We start from the raw sequence: 14,467 nt of genomic DNA on the forward strand, positions 1-14,467 counted from the left end.
AACATTCTGCTTCACATTATTCATTATGCACGCACACACACACACACACACACACACACACACACACACACACACACACACACACACACACACACACACACACACACACACACACACACACACACACACACACACACACCTGAGAGTCTAGTCCAGTAAACCAGGCTTTAACACCCGGTTATAGAGCATCTTCATGAAAGCAATGAGGTGGTGAATGTCTTGCTGAGGGGCATTTTGGCAGCAGCCAAGATGAGGAGAGTATTACTCATTAACATGCCTGCACATCTCATGCTCTTCTTCTTCTCTTCTTCTTCTTCTGTGTGTGTGTGTGTGTGTGTGTGTGTGTGTGTGTAAAGGGAAAAGAACTCTGTGTTGGCGTCTCAACGACGACTGGAGAGGAAACTAAAAGATCTCAACATGACGCTGGATGAAGAGAGACAAACCCACACGGAACAGAGAGACCAGGTAAACACATTTACACCCTACTGTGTGTCAGTATGTACATTTACTCTAGAGACATGGAAATATATCATTATAGAATGAAACACAGTGACACTACACTACAACCTCATCCTGTGTTGCAGCTCACTCTGAGAGTGAAAGCTCTAAAGAGGCAGGTGGACGAGGGAGAGACGGAGCTGGAGCGGATAGACGGACTGAGGAGGAAGGCCCAGAGAGACATGGAGGAACAGATGGAGCTCAAAGAGACCTTGCAGGCCAGAGTCACCGCACTGGAAACTGAGCTTAAGTAAGCATTTCCCTTTCTTTGTATCCAAATTTGTCTCTCATCCAATTTGTTAGTCACTCTGCGCTTATGCAAGACTCTTCCTGACGGCCAGATTATCACAGAAACGTGTGTGAGTGAGTAAGAAGGAGAGACAGCATCTCCTCCTTCTTGTGTCACAGAGTGAATAGAACTGCATGTAAATGACGCTATTACCAGCAAACCCAGATTCCTTTTCTGTTACACACAATTACACACACTAGGTAGGGACTCTCGCAGCCTCCCTGAGGTGCAGTATTTCTCAACTAATCAGCAATCACCCACGTGTGAACAGGTATTTCATTAAACTAAAAAGGCACATTACTCATGTACCACAGGGGAAATTTAATTCCAGACATGCTCCCACTAGTAACGCTGAGAGGCATGTTGTTTCCTGCAGAGGGAGCACTATGATCACTTGGCAGCACAAACATTTGTGAATACAGTAACAGATAAATAAATCAAATCAAATTTATTTATACAGCAAATTTAATTATTTGTTATTAGTTACATTTTTTTAAATTCTTGGTTTAATAATAAGTTATTGTGTATTTCATAGTACAAACTTATTGTGTTTTCTGTCCAGTGTTCATCCACTGTCTGTTCTGGCATCTGCTTTTCTTGTGCTCAGTATTGTAACTGTATGTACTGCCGTCTCTTAAGTTTAGGACAACAGATGGAAATTAGCATCTTGCTAAATCTGGTTAAACCATGTTTTCAGTTTTTGTAAATAATCAGTGTCATTGCACACTGTCCTGTTTGATAAATCAAATACCGTAAAACTTAAGTTAATAGCCCGGGCTCAAATCATTAAACTCAACAGGCTTCTGTTTGGGACATGCGTCTACATGGGAGGGTTTTTTTCATTTCCTTTCACACAAAACTGTTGCTCAGCAAAGATGGGAAATACAATCGAATTATTTATTTAACCCTTTGAAACCTAGGGAAATTTGCTTTTTTTTTCAAAGACATGGGAACCCAGAAGTTAGCAAGAAATCTGTGAAAAGAACAAAAAAATTACCTGAAAATGTTGCCAAAAACCCTAAATAAGGAAGAAAAAAAGAGAAAGTACAAAAAAATAAAATGTGAGAGATTAACAGAAAAATTGCTTAAAGAATATACAAATTCTGTAAAATAATTTTGAATATATAATCATGAATACAGTTCACTGGTCATTTTTCCTTTGCTTTTTTAAAATAATCTTCTACTAATCTCTTTAATACTATGCTGCTAATTCTGTCTTCTTTGGGGCTCACGGCGCCAGTAAAATTAACTGAATGACTGAATTGTAGAGAATCATACCAAGCTAACGATGTGTGTTGCATGTCAATATTGACAAGAGTTTAAACATATATACGTAATGTATGCCTGATCTAAGCAGCTAATTAATGTTAACTCTCGCAGGAAGCCAACAACCCGTTTTTATACATCCAAAGAACTTCTGTGAAGCTTTTGGGGGAGACAGGAGCTTTTGTGTCAAAATGTGTCGCCAAACCTGGGTAGTAAAAAGGACTGAGCGTCTAATTGTGATTAGGTTTATAATTGAAGCTTAACAGTAAACTAAAGTAAACTAAAAACAACAGAGTTGTACTATAAAAATTAAAGTGAACGGCACTCAAATATAAGTTAAATTTTAACAACAATAAATGGCAGCAGAAAATACAAAGCAATATATGTACACAAATCAATTTGTGTACACAAATCTAAAACAGACACAGAATAAAGCTGTTAATAATAACGCTCATCATTATATGTCACAGGAGAAAAACACAGGCAGCAATGCGGCCAGCTCTGGATTCATCAGCCCTCAGCTCAGATGACGACGACAGCCTGTATGACCCCTCCACCATCACCTCCATCCTCACAGAGGGCAACCTCCAGACCAGCTCCTGCTAGAACAGCACTTCAGGGACGAGGTGAGGGTGGGATACGTAGCACAGGAAGTGTAGGTTAGCTGCTTTATAGACTGGGAGCTAAAGCCAAAAGGCAGAGTGGTACACACTACAGACAATAGGGGAGGGCTGCAACGATCTAATGATATATTGTAGATGTTAAATGATTTTCCACTCCAGAGTGAATGGAAGGAAATAAAACATCCTCCGCGTTTCAGGGTATTTCCTTCAGCGTACAATCTACGCTGACATACTCCATGGTACAGTTGGGAGTACTCCGACATACAAAAAGCAACTACTGCGCAAAGTCTGTAACTGGATTGCGAGGAGAAAAATAGGTTTAGAAGCAAAAATATACAGTACTGTGTAAAAGTCTTAGGCCACCTTAAACTTTATTTTACAAGGTTACAACAGTCATAAATATTTATTTCCCAGTAGTCTTGTTACAAAAATATAACCACAACATACAGGAAATCTGTATTCAGCATTAAAAACACAAATATTTTGGAATAAAACAACTTCAGCGGGTTGAAGTTTCAAGTTTTAGTGTGACCTCATTTTCCGCCTAGCATGTCTTGAACTCCTTGGGCAGACAATTTGAGATTTACAAAACTAAACTTCTGGTTTATTCACATCAGGTTGCATTCAAGACCTGTCAAAAGCTTAATATTGATTGTTTTAACTACCTTTTGCTATGCTTGTACAATTCTATGATTCACTAAATATTGACTTCAGTCCAAAGACTCCAGTTTGTTCTGACTTTTTTGGTGTTTGTCTGTATTCTTTGTTTATATCTTAATAAAGAGACTGAATAATGTATATCCACACTACAGCTTTGCTAAAACAACAAATCTATGTTGGCCTAAGACTTTTGCACAGTACTGTATATATAAATGAAAAATACCTCTTGCATTTTTGGTATAATTTTAGTATGTCAAACAATTTCAGAGTTGAGATTCTGGGTCGGGCACTTACGGTACCAAGTCTGCTTTTGACTCAAAAATGAAAAATCATTTCTCAGCGTGCACAGTTTACCGGTTTGATATTCTCTTTAGCACAGCCATCAACTGACTGAACTCATGATTTCTGCACCCCAGCATGCACAAACATTAGATAGAGGTATTCACAAACATGGACCAAACACTGACTTTAAGTGCTTTCATAACTGATCTGTAAGAAATATAACACTATGAACTTTATGCTGATTTTCTGAAAGTTAATTTGCTTCACCAAATATAATAGTTTAAGGAATGCAAATTATTCGCATTGGATAAAATCAGGAGTTTGTTTACGTAAAACAATTTATATTTTCACATTTTTTTCTCTAAGTATACAATATGTGTTTATTCCACTGTCAAGACTTTAATGGTACACTGTCTAGGAAATTCAAAATCATTAAGTATGACACTTATAGCATCTGAAATGGGTCCTCTTGAAGAGAGGTGCATTATTAAATACTATAAATGTGAAAGAAACCTCATGTTGGTGTGAGGTTTTACTTTTGTTATCAGTTTGGTAAGTTACTTAATTCACTGTCTCTGAAGCAGTTTCCGGGTGGAGGTGCAACAGACTTTTGGTTCTGTGGGGTCTATTTTTGAGGACAGAGGGCTTCTTTGTCAGAATATCACATACTGTATGGACGGTTATTGCTATTCTGTTGCTAGGGCAACAGCATGGGTCCCTGTTTATTTCCTGTCAGTTACCAAGGAAACTATAGTATAATATATTATAGTATAGTATATAGTTTTCTTGTTGCATTGAAAACATTCCAATAGGAAATTCACTTGGACACATTTAGCGTGTTTATTTTGTGAAGTTTAAAACGTTCTATAAAAGTGGTTTTCCACTTTTAAAGCAAAATAATGGCCAAAATATTTTCTCGTCTGCAGTCAAGGAAGTTAATAAGGACACAAATCACGGTGTCATTTCACGCCATATCAATTAGGTACAACACATGCGCAGTAAAATCTGGTCTGCAGCTGCGAAAGGCTCAATAGCTGGGCGACTGTCATAGAACAAAATTCGAACAAATTTTTTCTACATGCAGACGTTTATCAAGTTGAACGTACCTAAAAGTTTTGTCAGCCCGAGAGCATCTAAGGAGGCTAAAAAGAGCACACTTACAGCGCACCTGAGACACACCGTCCTTTTTTTTCTAGCGCTGTCTGCTGTAACCTCCAACATCGCAGCACCAGTCACAGTGCGCATGTGTCAGATTCACAGCCGTCCTGGGTCAAAAAGCGCGTCCCAGCCTCTTTTCGAATAGTCTTGTCTGCACTGGCGCCCCTAAAGGGGAACCTGGGGGGCCAATGTGAGAATCGTAAGATGCCAACATTACTGAGTACTAGAAAACATAAAGCCTGTTTATGGAAGGGCAATTGACACTTTTAAAAAGTGTCGCTCGGCAGAAATGACATCATTTCGGCAGAAAAAACTTTTCTTCCAGGACTCACACCTGAAGAATTTTATTATTTTGCAAACAACATTATATTTTGTCATGCTATGTCATTGGTGGTGTCATCATCATCGCCATGGAGATAGTAGTTTCCAATCCACACTGACTCCGACCGGCATTCAGCGTCTGTGGCTCCGACGGATTTCTTGGGGCCCCACTTCCTGTGTGATTAAACTTCACAAGTTTATTTTTAGACGCTGCACACTTTCTATGCATTCCTTTATAGCAAGTCACTGAAATATATTTTCCTTATTTCATTATGATGCCTTAAAATTGTTAAAGAATTTTGTAACTGTAATTCTTATTTGAATGATTTTTGTAAAATGTTTGTATTTAACATTTGTAGATTATTTTTTTGGTTGAGTATTGAGTTGATTTTTGGATACGATTTGAACAATCAGTCAGAGGGATAATAAATGTGCTGCGATGTTATATTTCTTCCGGTTTTCAGTTAAACTGGAAAATGGTACTTAATTTGAGATTTTTTTTTAGACTGTGAGTATAAAGATGTAAAATTTAAAGATGCTGTAATTATTAACTGGAAAAAATCACACTGTGACTGTACTTCACAATATAGATGATTTTCTATCGCAACTTTAGCCACAATAAAACTGGTAAGTTGATGTTTTTTGTCTTTGTAATGATTACAGGATGTTAATCTGCTACTTTAACTGCATTGTTTTGTTTTTTGCGCAGTTCAGGATTTGTAATTTCCTCATAGTTTAGGACAGTTCCCTTTAACAGAGGGACGTCAGATGTCTCTGGCTTCATGCCCACTGAAGCGTGAGAGATTACAGTAGACCGTGCTTCCCCATTCTGCTAGATTTCGCAGGAGGCTCAGATGGCTTCACTGGAAGTGATCACTGATAGAGGACGTCAACAAATGTTTTACCCAGATAATAAAAGCTGCACCTGCTGTTTCTTACTTTGGTTAAAATGTATTTTCAAACGTGATCAGTGCTGTGTTCCAGAGTCCTTTATTTTTTCTTTTTTATTTCTTTTTTATTTTTTTCAGTTACATTTTTATTGTTTACAAATATTTAGTTTTATTTTTGTTATTATTAGTTTCATTATTACTTTTAGTTTTTTTCAGTTATTGTTTTATTAAAAGGGTGAGAAGAAGTTCAGAATGGGCATTACAGTTTAGTTTCACTTAGTTTTCAGAAGGGGTTTGTCTCAGTTTCATTTTTATGGTTTACAAATACTAATTTTAGTTTGGTTATTAGTTTCAGTATGAGTTTTAGTTGTTTTTATTTTAGGATTGGGGTGGGGGCTGTTTGTCAGGGGGGGAAAGAAGGTCAGAATTGGTCTTACAATACAAAAAAAAACAACCTTTTGTGGAGGCAATTGACTCACAGTTGTGTGGAGATCCCAGCTGCCTCCTGATGCTTGTTAGTTGACCAAACTAAAGACAATCAATGCATATTTTTATTTTATTTTATTTTGTAACAACACGGTATTGTTTCCTGAATCCTAAATCTAACGTTAATAACCTCGGTGTTCACAGCTTGTTTCTACTGTCTCCTCAAAAGTGGCCGGAAAATAAGTTATGAAAGTTTAATATTTATTTATTTATTTGTAGCCATCAGGTGAGACTTATAGCACACACCTTCCAGAATTGCAGCTCTATTCTTAAAAAAGGGGGGAAATGTAAAATCTTAGTTGTATGAACAATCTGTGTGATGGGAAAAAACTAGCTTTAAGAATTATGTTAAGGACCTAAGTAGAATTAAATACTGTATTTTCTACCATCCCCATGTTTGAGGGAGTCTGTGTGACAGGATAATGGAGATGGATTATGTTTTTGTTTTAGCGTCAGTGTGTTGCTTCTCTGGAACTAGAGATCTGTTGTAAGTGTTAACTGTTTCTGAATAAGCTTTCCATCACCACCTCCAGGAGCTCGCTAAGCGTATAATAATTATTATCTCTGTGACAGGGACTGTGTGTGTCTTGTACCCGACATCGTCTGATTACAGCTTTGTCTTTTTCACATCTCAAACACTGGTGTTGAGCAGACAAATTATTGTGTGCAGCAGACATTTTAACATGTCACAGCAGGATAAGCTCAGGTATAACTAATAACATTTATTACTGCTTGTGTGGGATTGATCTTTCCCAAAGGTCCTGATATTGTGCACGCTGCATTACCTACTGGAGCATTTATATGAAATGGAGCCATCATTAATGTTTTAATCATCTCTCTGCTTTCTGCTGTGTCGTTATGTCTGCTCTGAGAAAGGGATTTATTGGTTATTTATCTCTTATTTCTTTGTATGTTTAGATTTTTTTTTCATAGTATAACATTTAAACTACTTTTTGTTCATGTTGCATTCATGTGGTGTTGGAATAATTGGAAAAATGTGTTCCCGACTCAGAAAATTTGTGTAAATTCCTCCCTTAAGTCAAAACAACAAAGTCGGCAAAAGGTTCAGTACACAGTTTGAGGTGTAACATCATATATGCAGAAACAAATGACAACAGAGCGAATCTTGCATTAATGGCGATAAACTTTTTATATATTTAATTATAGCACATCGGTTTTTTGTTCACGTCATTTGGCCTAGGGGCCCCAAAGTATCAGGGGCCTTGTCTTGTACCTGCAAAATGTCTATCAAATTAAGACTTACAGACCAGGAAGAGACTCAAAATGACCACAAACAGGTACACGAAGACCGGAAAGAGATTCAAAGGACCAAAAGAGACAAAAGACCCACAAAAAGATGCATGACGACCGCAAAGAGATGCAAAACAAAAACAACAAAAAAGAGCCAAAACTGCTACAAAGTCTGTATGTCTTGCTTCCAGGGTTTCTGCAGATCCTTAAAAAGCTTTAAAGGGCATTGAGGCTATTAATCTAAACATAAAGCCATAATTGACATTAAAATGTCTTAAATCAGTCTTTCAAGTCTTAAAAAATGCTTAGACATTAGAGGCAGGATTTTTATTAACCTTTGCAAAGCAAAAGCTCAAAATAATGGATAACTTAAAAAAAACCCCAACATATTATTATTATTGTTATTATTTACCAAATGACTTTTGCATTAACATCACCAAAGAGTCATGTTTTATGTTACAATTAATATTTAAAAATAAATAAAATTCACCTTAACCTTAACCTGACATTAATGTCAGTACATTTTTTTCATTAAGATGGCTCTTGAATTTCACTAAAAATGGCATTAAAAAGTCTTAAATCCCACTTGCGTTAAGCTGTCAAAACCCGTTTGCTTCCATGTAGGAGAGGTGGTGGGGCCTTTGACTAATCTGTGCCCAGTAAGCCCATTGTCTCATTATCCGCCTGTGGTTTTTGGTTTCTGGTGCAACAACAAGTCTGGGTAACAAAATTATTTTGTAATGTAAAGCTTCAAACTGTTGAGCAATAAAATACAACACTTTTTCATAGCACCCTTGTTGTTTACACTTAAAGACTTAAAGCTCATCAACACAAAGTCAGAAGATCGCCTCCCAAATCAGGAAATAGGATCATCTTAGGAGCACGTGAATGCAGCATGTACAGGTCATCCAGCAATGCAAAATTATTTATCTTGTAGCTTTTCGTGCGTTGTAGAAAATGAAGCATCCTGCAGCAGCAGAACGCTCCATTACCCTCAAAAAGCGACACTACCTGACCTACATGTTATGTTTGTGTAAAGTGCTCCAGCAGAGAGGCAGAGCATGTGTGCGTGACAGTGTTGTTGTTTTTTTCTTATCTCCTGTTGCACAATTATTTTGGTTCATCGTAACTCTGTGATAACCATTGCGCAAGGCAGAAATAAACTTGTGATAGCAGAGGCCTGCATCCGTTTCTGTGGACGGATTCACAGATTTACACCCCAACAGACACAAATGCACAGGCACACTGTTAAAAAAGCACGAAAATAAGAGTACTCATTAAAAAGGTGGATAAAAACCTATAGAAAAAAGATAACAATAAATAAATCTATTCTTAATCGAAGTCAAAATTTATTAAATATATGAATAAATAAATAAAATATTCTTAAGTAGTGGATAAGGTATATAAAAGGATAAGAAAACAAATAGATGAAAATGTAAAAAACGTAATAGATAAAATAATATATAATTTAGTAAAAAAATAAAACAGAATAGAATGGATAAATAAATAGTAAATAAATAAATAAATAATTAGGTAGAGTTTAATTGAATAAATACACCAGCTTCTCCTTGACTGACGTAGAAAATAATAACGATCCCACACCCTTAATAGAATTCATTCAAATTAATAACGTCTGTTTGTTGAAGGTTGAACTGCGTAATTATAGTTTTATCCCGTGAGACGCGGCCTGTCTCTTGTAGTTGGTACCGCAGGAAGTGATGGATGGTTTGTTGCTGCCAGCAGGGTGAGGCATGTTAGGAATGCGCAGGGTCGACTGAGATCTGTGTGAAAACAGGTGGAAGGAAGCTTATACAGAACTACAAGATGTTTATAACATAAGATCTTATATCAGAGAACCTGATCCAGCTCTCAATCCCAGAAAAAACTCTACGCTAACAGGAGTAAATCCACGCCCTTATGATTCATGCCAAAACATTTCTATGGCTTCAGGCATTTGTTTCTCCTACATTTGGAAAAAAAAGATAAAAGTCAGCACCCTGGAGGGAGACTTCACCAACTCCCTGCATTATTTATGTGTTTGCATCCTTTTTGGCACAAGATTGTTTTTGACTATTTTTAGGCAGCAGCGGCGTCTATTCCTCAGAAGTGTCCGGGTCTCTTGCTGATTTTGACAGACTTACAGCACCTCCCGTTGTGCTATTGTGTGATTGATCTACAAAAGACCTGAAAAAAAGCCATTTTTCTCCCCTTGTTCTTGGGTGTTGAACTTCCTTACCCCTGAACAAATATGTTGACGTGAAGTCACACCTTCAATATTTTCTGTAGAACCAGATGCAGCGTCCATGATACTACACCTCCCATCCAGTGTGACCAAACCTGTGCAGTGCTTACTTGCTGTGTACTGTACCTGTTTTTCTAGACTATAAAGCACCAGTGAACATACTTTCCGTGGGTGGAATTGGGTTTCCATATCATTCCAGCTTTCCCGGTACAACTTTATAGCCGAAAGCTGATTTGCTGAGAGCTGGGTGTGTTATGTTTTGAAATCATGTTTTGTTTGCTATTACATATAGTTACACAGAAAGAATGCGGCCCTACTGTAAAAATATTTCCATTTGCCTCCCGGTGTTCAACGTGTGAGACTACAGGTTTTTAAGGCTTGATGCTGTATCGTTCAGACGCGTTCATGATGCTTCTTCCAGTTCTGATCATATTTAGAATATGTGTCTTACATGAGCACAGAGAAATCCCTTTTTTTGATATTCCCCGTATACATCCATGTTTTTTTGAGTAATCCAGGTTGTATATTTGTATGGTGTTTACCTGCTACATAAACACATAAACGGGATATTTAAAAAAAAACATTTTTATAATTTAATCATGTCCATGTAAACACACTCAATGAAAAATGTGTTTTAGTCATTCTTCATTAATTAAGATTTAAAAAAAAAAAAGATTAGGAGCTGTCATTGCTATAAATATCTTATAATATCTATATTGTGTGTTCAACAGCGCATGATAGTCAGGGCGGGCTGTGGCCAGGATTTCAGAAATACTCGGGTTTTAACAACATAGAGAAAATCTCTAAAAAGTTTATTTTAATTTCTTTATCTAATTTAACAAAGCTGTGGATTTTGTGCATATTTCTTCTACTCATTCCAGGAAACTTCCCAGGAAATTATGAGGAAAGTACAGATTCGTAAAATAAATTGTCATGGTTTTAAATCCTTTAAAACCGTTTTTACATGCACTGTCCTGCCAGGAATTATATTTTAATGCCAAAATTAAGCAAATTTAAACTGACCAAGTCTAAAAGAAATTACTTGAGAAAACTGTTTTTAAATTTAGTAGTCCAAAACACCAAAGTCATGTGATTTGGCCTCGAGTCACGAATTTAATGACTTTTGACTCAATTCCATCAAAAAAGACTTTTAGCTCCACCTGGACCTTAACACCGAAGACTTGTGACTTCACGCGGAGTTGAGCCAGTTGATTTAAAAATACTTGATAGGCTGCATTCCCTCAAGCCCAAATATTTAGCTCCCCAAACAAATGGCAGTATGCAAATCACGTGGGATGCCGATGCACAACTTCCGACTGTTCTACATTTGAAGTCGCACAAAGAACAGTGAGTCTCGTGATGCTTAGCTGCCGAGTTATTACCCAAACAACTTTTTGACAAACTTGTTTTACCAAATAATGCAAATTTTAAAAAGCATCCAGGATTTTTGTAAATTTAAAATTGGCATGACGTCTCCTGAAGAGCATATTATGACTTGTTTAGAACTCTTAATATAATGATTTTAGATTTGACTTAAAAAATCAAAAATGACTTTACAACTCAGTTTGGACTTTAACACCAAAGACTCGTGACTTCACATGGACTTGAGCCATCTGTTTAAAAAATACTTGAGAGGTTACATTCTCCCAAGCCCCAAAGATTTAGTTCACCTACAGACAAATTGTAGTATGCAAATCATGTGGGTCAAAAAAACAGACGCCGACGCACAACTTCAAACTTTGTTCTACCTTTGAAGTCGCAGCGTAAACTATAAGTCAAGACTAATATGAACATAGGTTCATGACTTGTTTTGGGACTCGAAACTTAAAGTTTAGGACTTGGGACTTGAGACTTATGACTTGTGAAACAATGACTCGGTCCTACGTCTGTTCAACACTCCCATCTGGGCTGCTAAAAGGCTGAAATTCACATAGAAATACCACTGACGTGACCTCAGTGTCATCAGTAGTAGGTATGAGCCCGATGATAATGACAAATGATGGAAAGAACAGAAAGATGATCGTTAGGTCGACTATGCTAAACCTGAATAAATGACTGCAGTTACAGTGTCGTCATTGTTTTCGGGAAAGCACCATCATTGCACCACATGCTGACTCTGTGTCACTCTAACTTGCACGTACGAACACTTGATCATTTGTTACCACATAACAGAAATATGAGCTTTTTTTGTCTTTTCCTGTTTACTGGTCATTGGTCATCGGATTTGACCTTTAACCTTTTAATGTTCCCACACACAAAACTCAATGAAAACATCATTGGTATTAGCAATCCGACTGTACAATACAGAACTGAATAAAACAAAACACAGATAGCTGAAGTTTTTGGGGTTAAGTTTTATGATGTAGAATTGTATATTGTTGTTTTAAGGGAATTTTAAATGTATAGATGGTTGTATGTAACCCATGATATATTTTGTGCATGTGTATAAATGTATGGGTGCGTGTGTGTACATAGATATGTATAGTTTTAATATATAACTTTATATAATTATTTTCTTTTTTTCTTTATTTTCTTCTTTTATGAAATCCATGTATGGATATAGTTTTTTTTTCTTATTGTAAATTATGCATTTATTCAGTTGTTAACTGTGAGCACAACTGTCAATCAACTCAACAATATTATTTAAATTATTTAAAGTAATATTTTGCAAAGAATGTATTTATTCCTTTTGGGCAGTGACAACAAAAAATATTTTTCAACTGACCACATTTAAAAAAATATATGATCTACTGTGAAACTTGATTTTCTTTAACAGTAAAAGTACACAATCAACATTCTGCTTAACTATTCTCTCCATTCAATTGTAATTAAAGATATTTTATCACTATTTATCGCTGTTAACAATGTGTGAAACTTAAGAAATAAAACATTTCACATATGATAGAAACATATGATGTGGATGGATTACTGAAAGGGTCTACCAGGCACAAGGGGCCCAAAGTGTCAGGGGCCCTCTTGTCCCTCACCTGCAAAATGTTACCAAACACGCACCGATGGGGAAGAGGCTCACAATAACCACAAAAACACAAAAAGACCACACTGACATGCAAAGAGACACAAAATTACCTCAGAGAGACACAAAACAACTACAGATAGATGCAAAACTACCCAAAGGAAACACCAAATTACCACAGAGACACAAAACCACAAAAAGATGTAAAACAACTAACGACATGCAAAACAACAACAAAAAAAAACGAGGTGGTGGGGCCTTTTGCAGATCTGTGCCCAGGGGCCCATTGTCTTGTAATCCACCCATGAATATAAATATTACATTACTTAAATGAAATTTAAAAAATCAAGAACTAATGATCATTAAAAAACAACAGCTGACTTGTATTCATACACAAAAAAACTTTGAAAAGTAATAAAGTATTTCTTATACACTTCAGTCTGGATACACATCACAGATTCTTCTGTCCTTGAAACACTTCAAAATAGTGCTATAGATAGCTCATTCATGTTAAGTATAACTCATTTTAAAGCCACTGCGACTCAAAATGTGTGCCGCTTTACCATGAGAAGAGGCCGAGTGTGAACGCAGGGCGGTGACTCACACCGTCGTCTCAGACGTGGGCGCACATAAACACACAGACCTCATAACCGTCTGATCTGTGGATCAGTGTGTCTGAATGTGGTCCGCCGTGTGATGCAAACACATTATTATGACAGTTGTTCTGTAGCTGGGACACATGATGACATACTGCACTGAGGTTTGGGTGTGTTTGCTGCATGTGTGTTAACCTTTAACCTCATTCCAAATGATAGATCAACCATTAAAAAATAACACCCACTGATATAAAAGTTAACCACATTCTTGGTTAGTGATCTATTGCAGATAATAGTTGACTCAGTGGACATTTAAGAATCGTTCATTTTTATTAGTGCCTGATTAATGTGAGACATTTTTTCTTAATGCGCACATTCTTTCTGTGTGCTTGTGTGACTTGTTTCTTGCTCCGGGGTTCAAATTCAGTTAATGTCATCATCCCTTGTATGCCACCGCGAGCTGTTGTTTGCTCCTCAACAGCCATTAATGCCATTAGAGTCTTTATCCAATTTGAGGTCTGTGCAGCCTGGAGCAGCTGCTGCTGCGATCAGCTGAACGCCAGCAGAGAAACGCTCGTTCTGTTAGCTGTGCTTTGTCAGCTTGTTGCTCGCGTGTGACCTCAGTCAACTCTTGAAGTATGTTGCTTATCATTTGTAACTTTAATGGGTTGTAAACACTTGAAATGAATAGATAAAACACCAATAACTCTGATTAGTTCAGCATGTTTTTGCCTGTTTACCCGACAATACGGCGAGCACGCTACAGAGTTTTTTTGAATATATCTTCCTACATTTCCTGTTTCGACTGGTTTTCATTCATTTTCCTTCTGTGTAAAAATTTGTTTCACAGATTGACTTGGCTTTATAGGTCACAGTGAGCAAATCTGCATTTATTCTTTGTTGCACTGTCATTTTTATGATTATAATTTTG

The 14,467-nt window shown here is 36.9% G+C and overlaps 1 protein-coding gene across 5 annotated transcripts in view; it reads left to right on the forward strand.

Annotated features, from left to right (window-relative positions):
- cgna (cingulin a) overlaps nt 1-5,733 on the forward strand; it is a 28,398-nt gene extending 22,665 nt beyond the window's left edge. For all 5 annotated transcript variants that reach the window (XM_088084508.1, XM_042490407.2, XM_088084510.1 and 2 more), the window contains 3 exons: nt 357-465; nt 585-748; nt 2,524-5,733. In XM_088084508.1, the coding sequence (XP_087940634.1) occupies nt 357-465; nt 585-748; nt 2,524-2,659 (409 nt within the window). In that variant the 3' untranslated portion in view covers nt 2,660-5,733. The remainder of the gene's footprint in view (nt 1-356; nt 466-584; nt 749-2,523) is intronic.
- Nucleotides 5,734-14,467: the final 8,734 nt, after the last annotated feature.

Source organism: Plectropomus leopardus, chromosome 11, assembly GCF_026936395.1.
Source record: "Plectropomus leopardus strain MGB_pleo_1.0 chromosome 11, ASM2693639v1, whole genome shotgun sequence".
NCBI lineage: Eukaryota > Metazoa > Chordata > Actinopteri > Perciformes > Serranidae > Plectropomus > Plectropomus leopardus.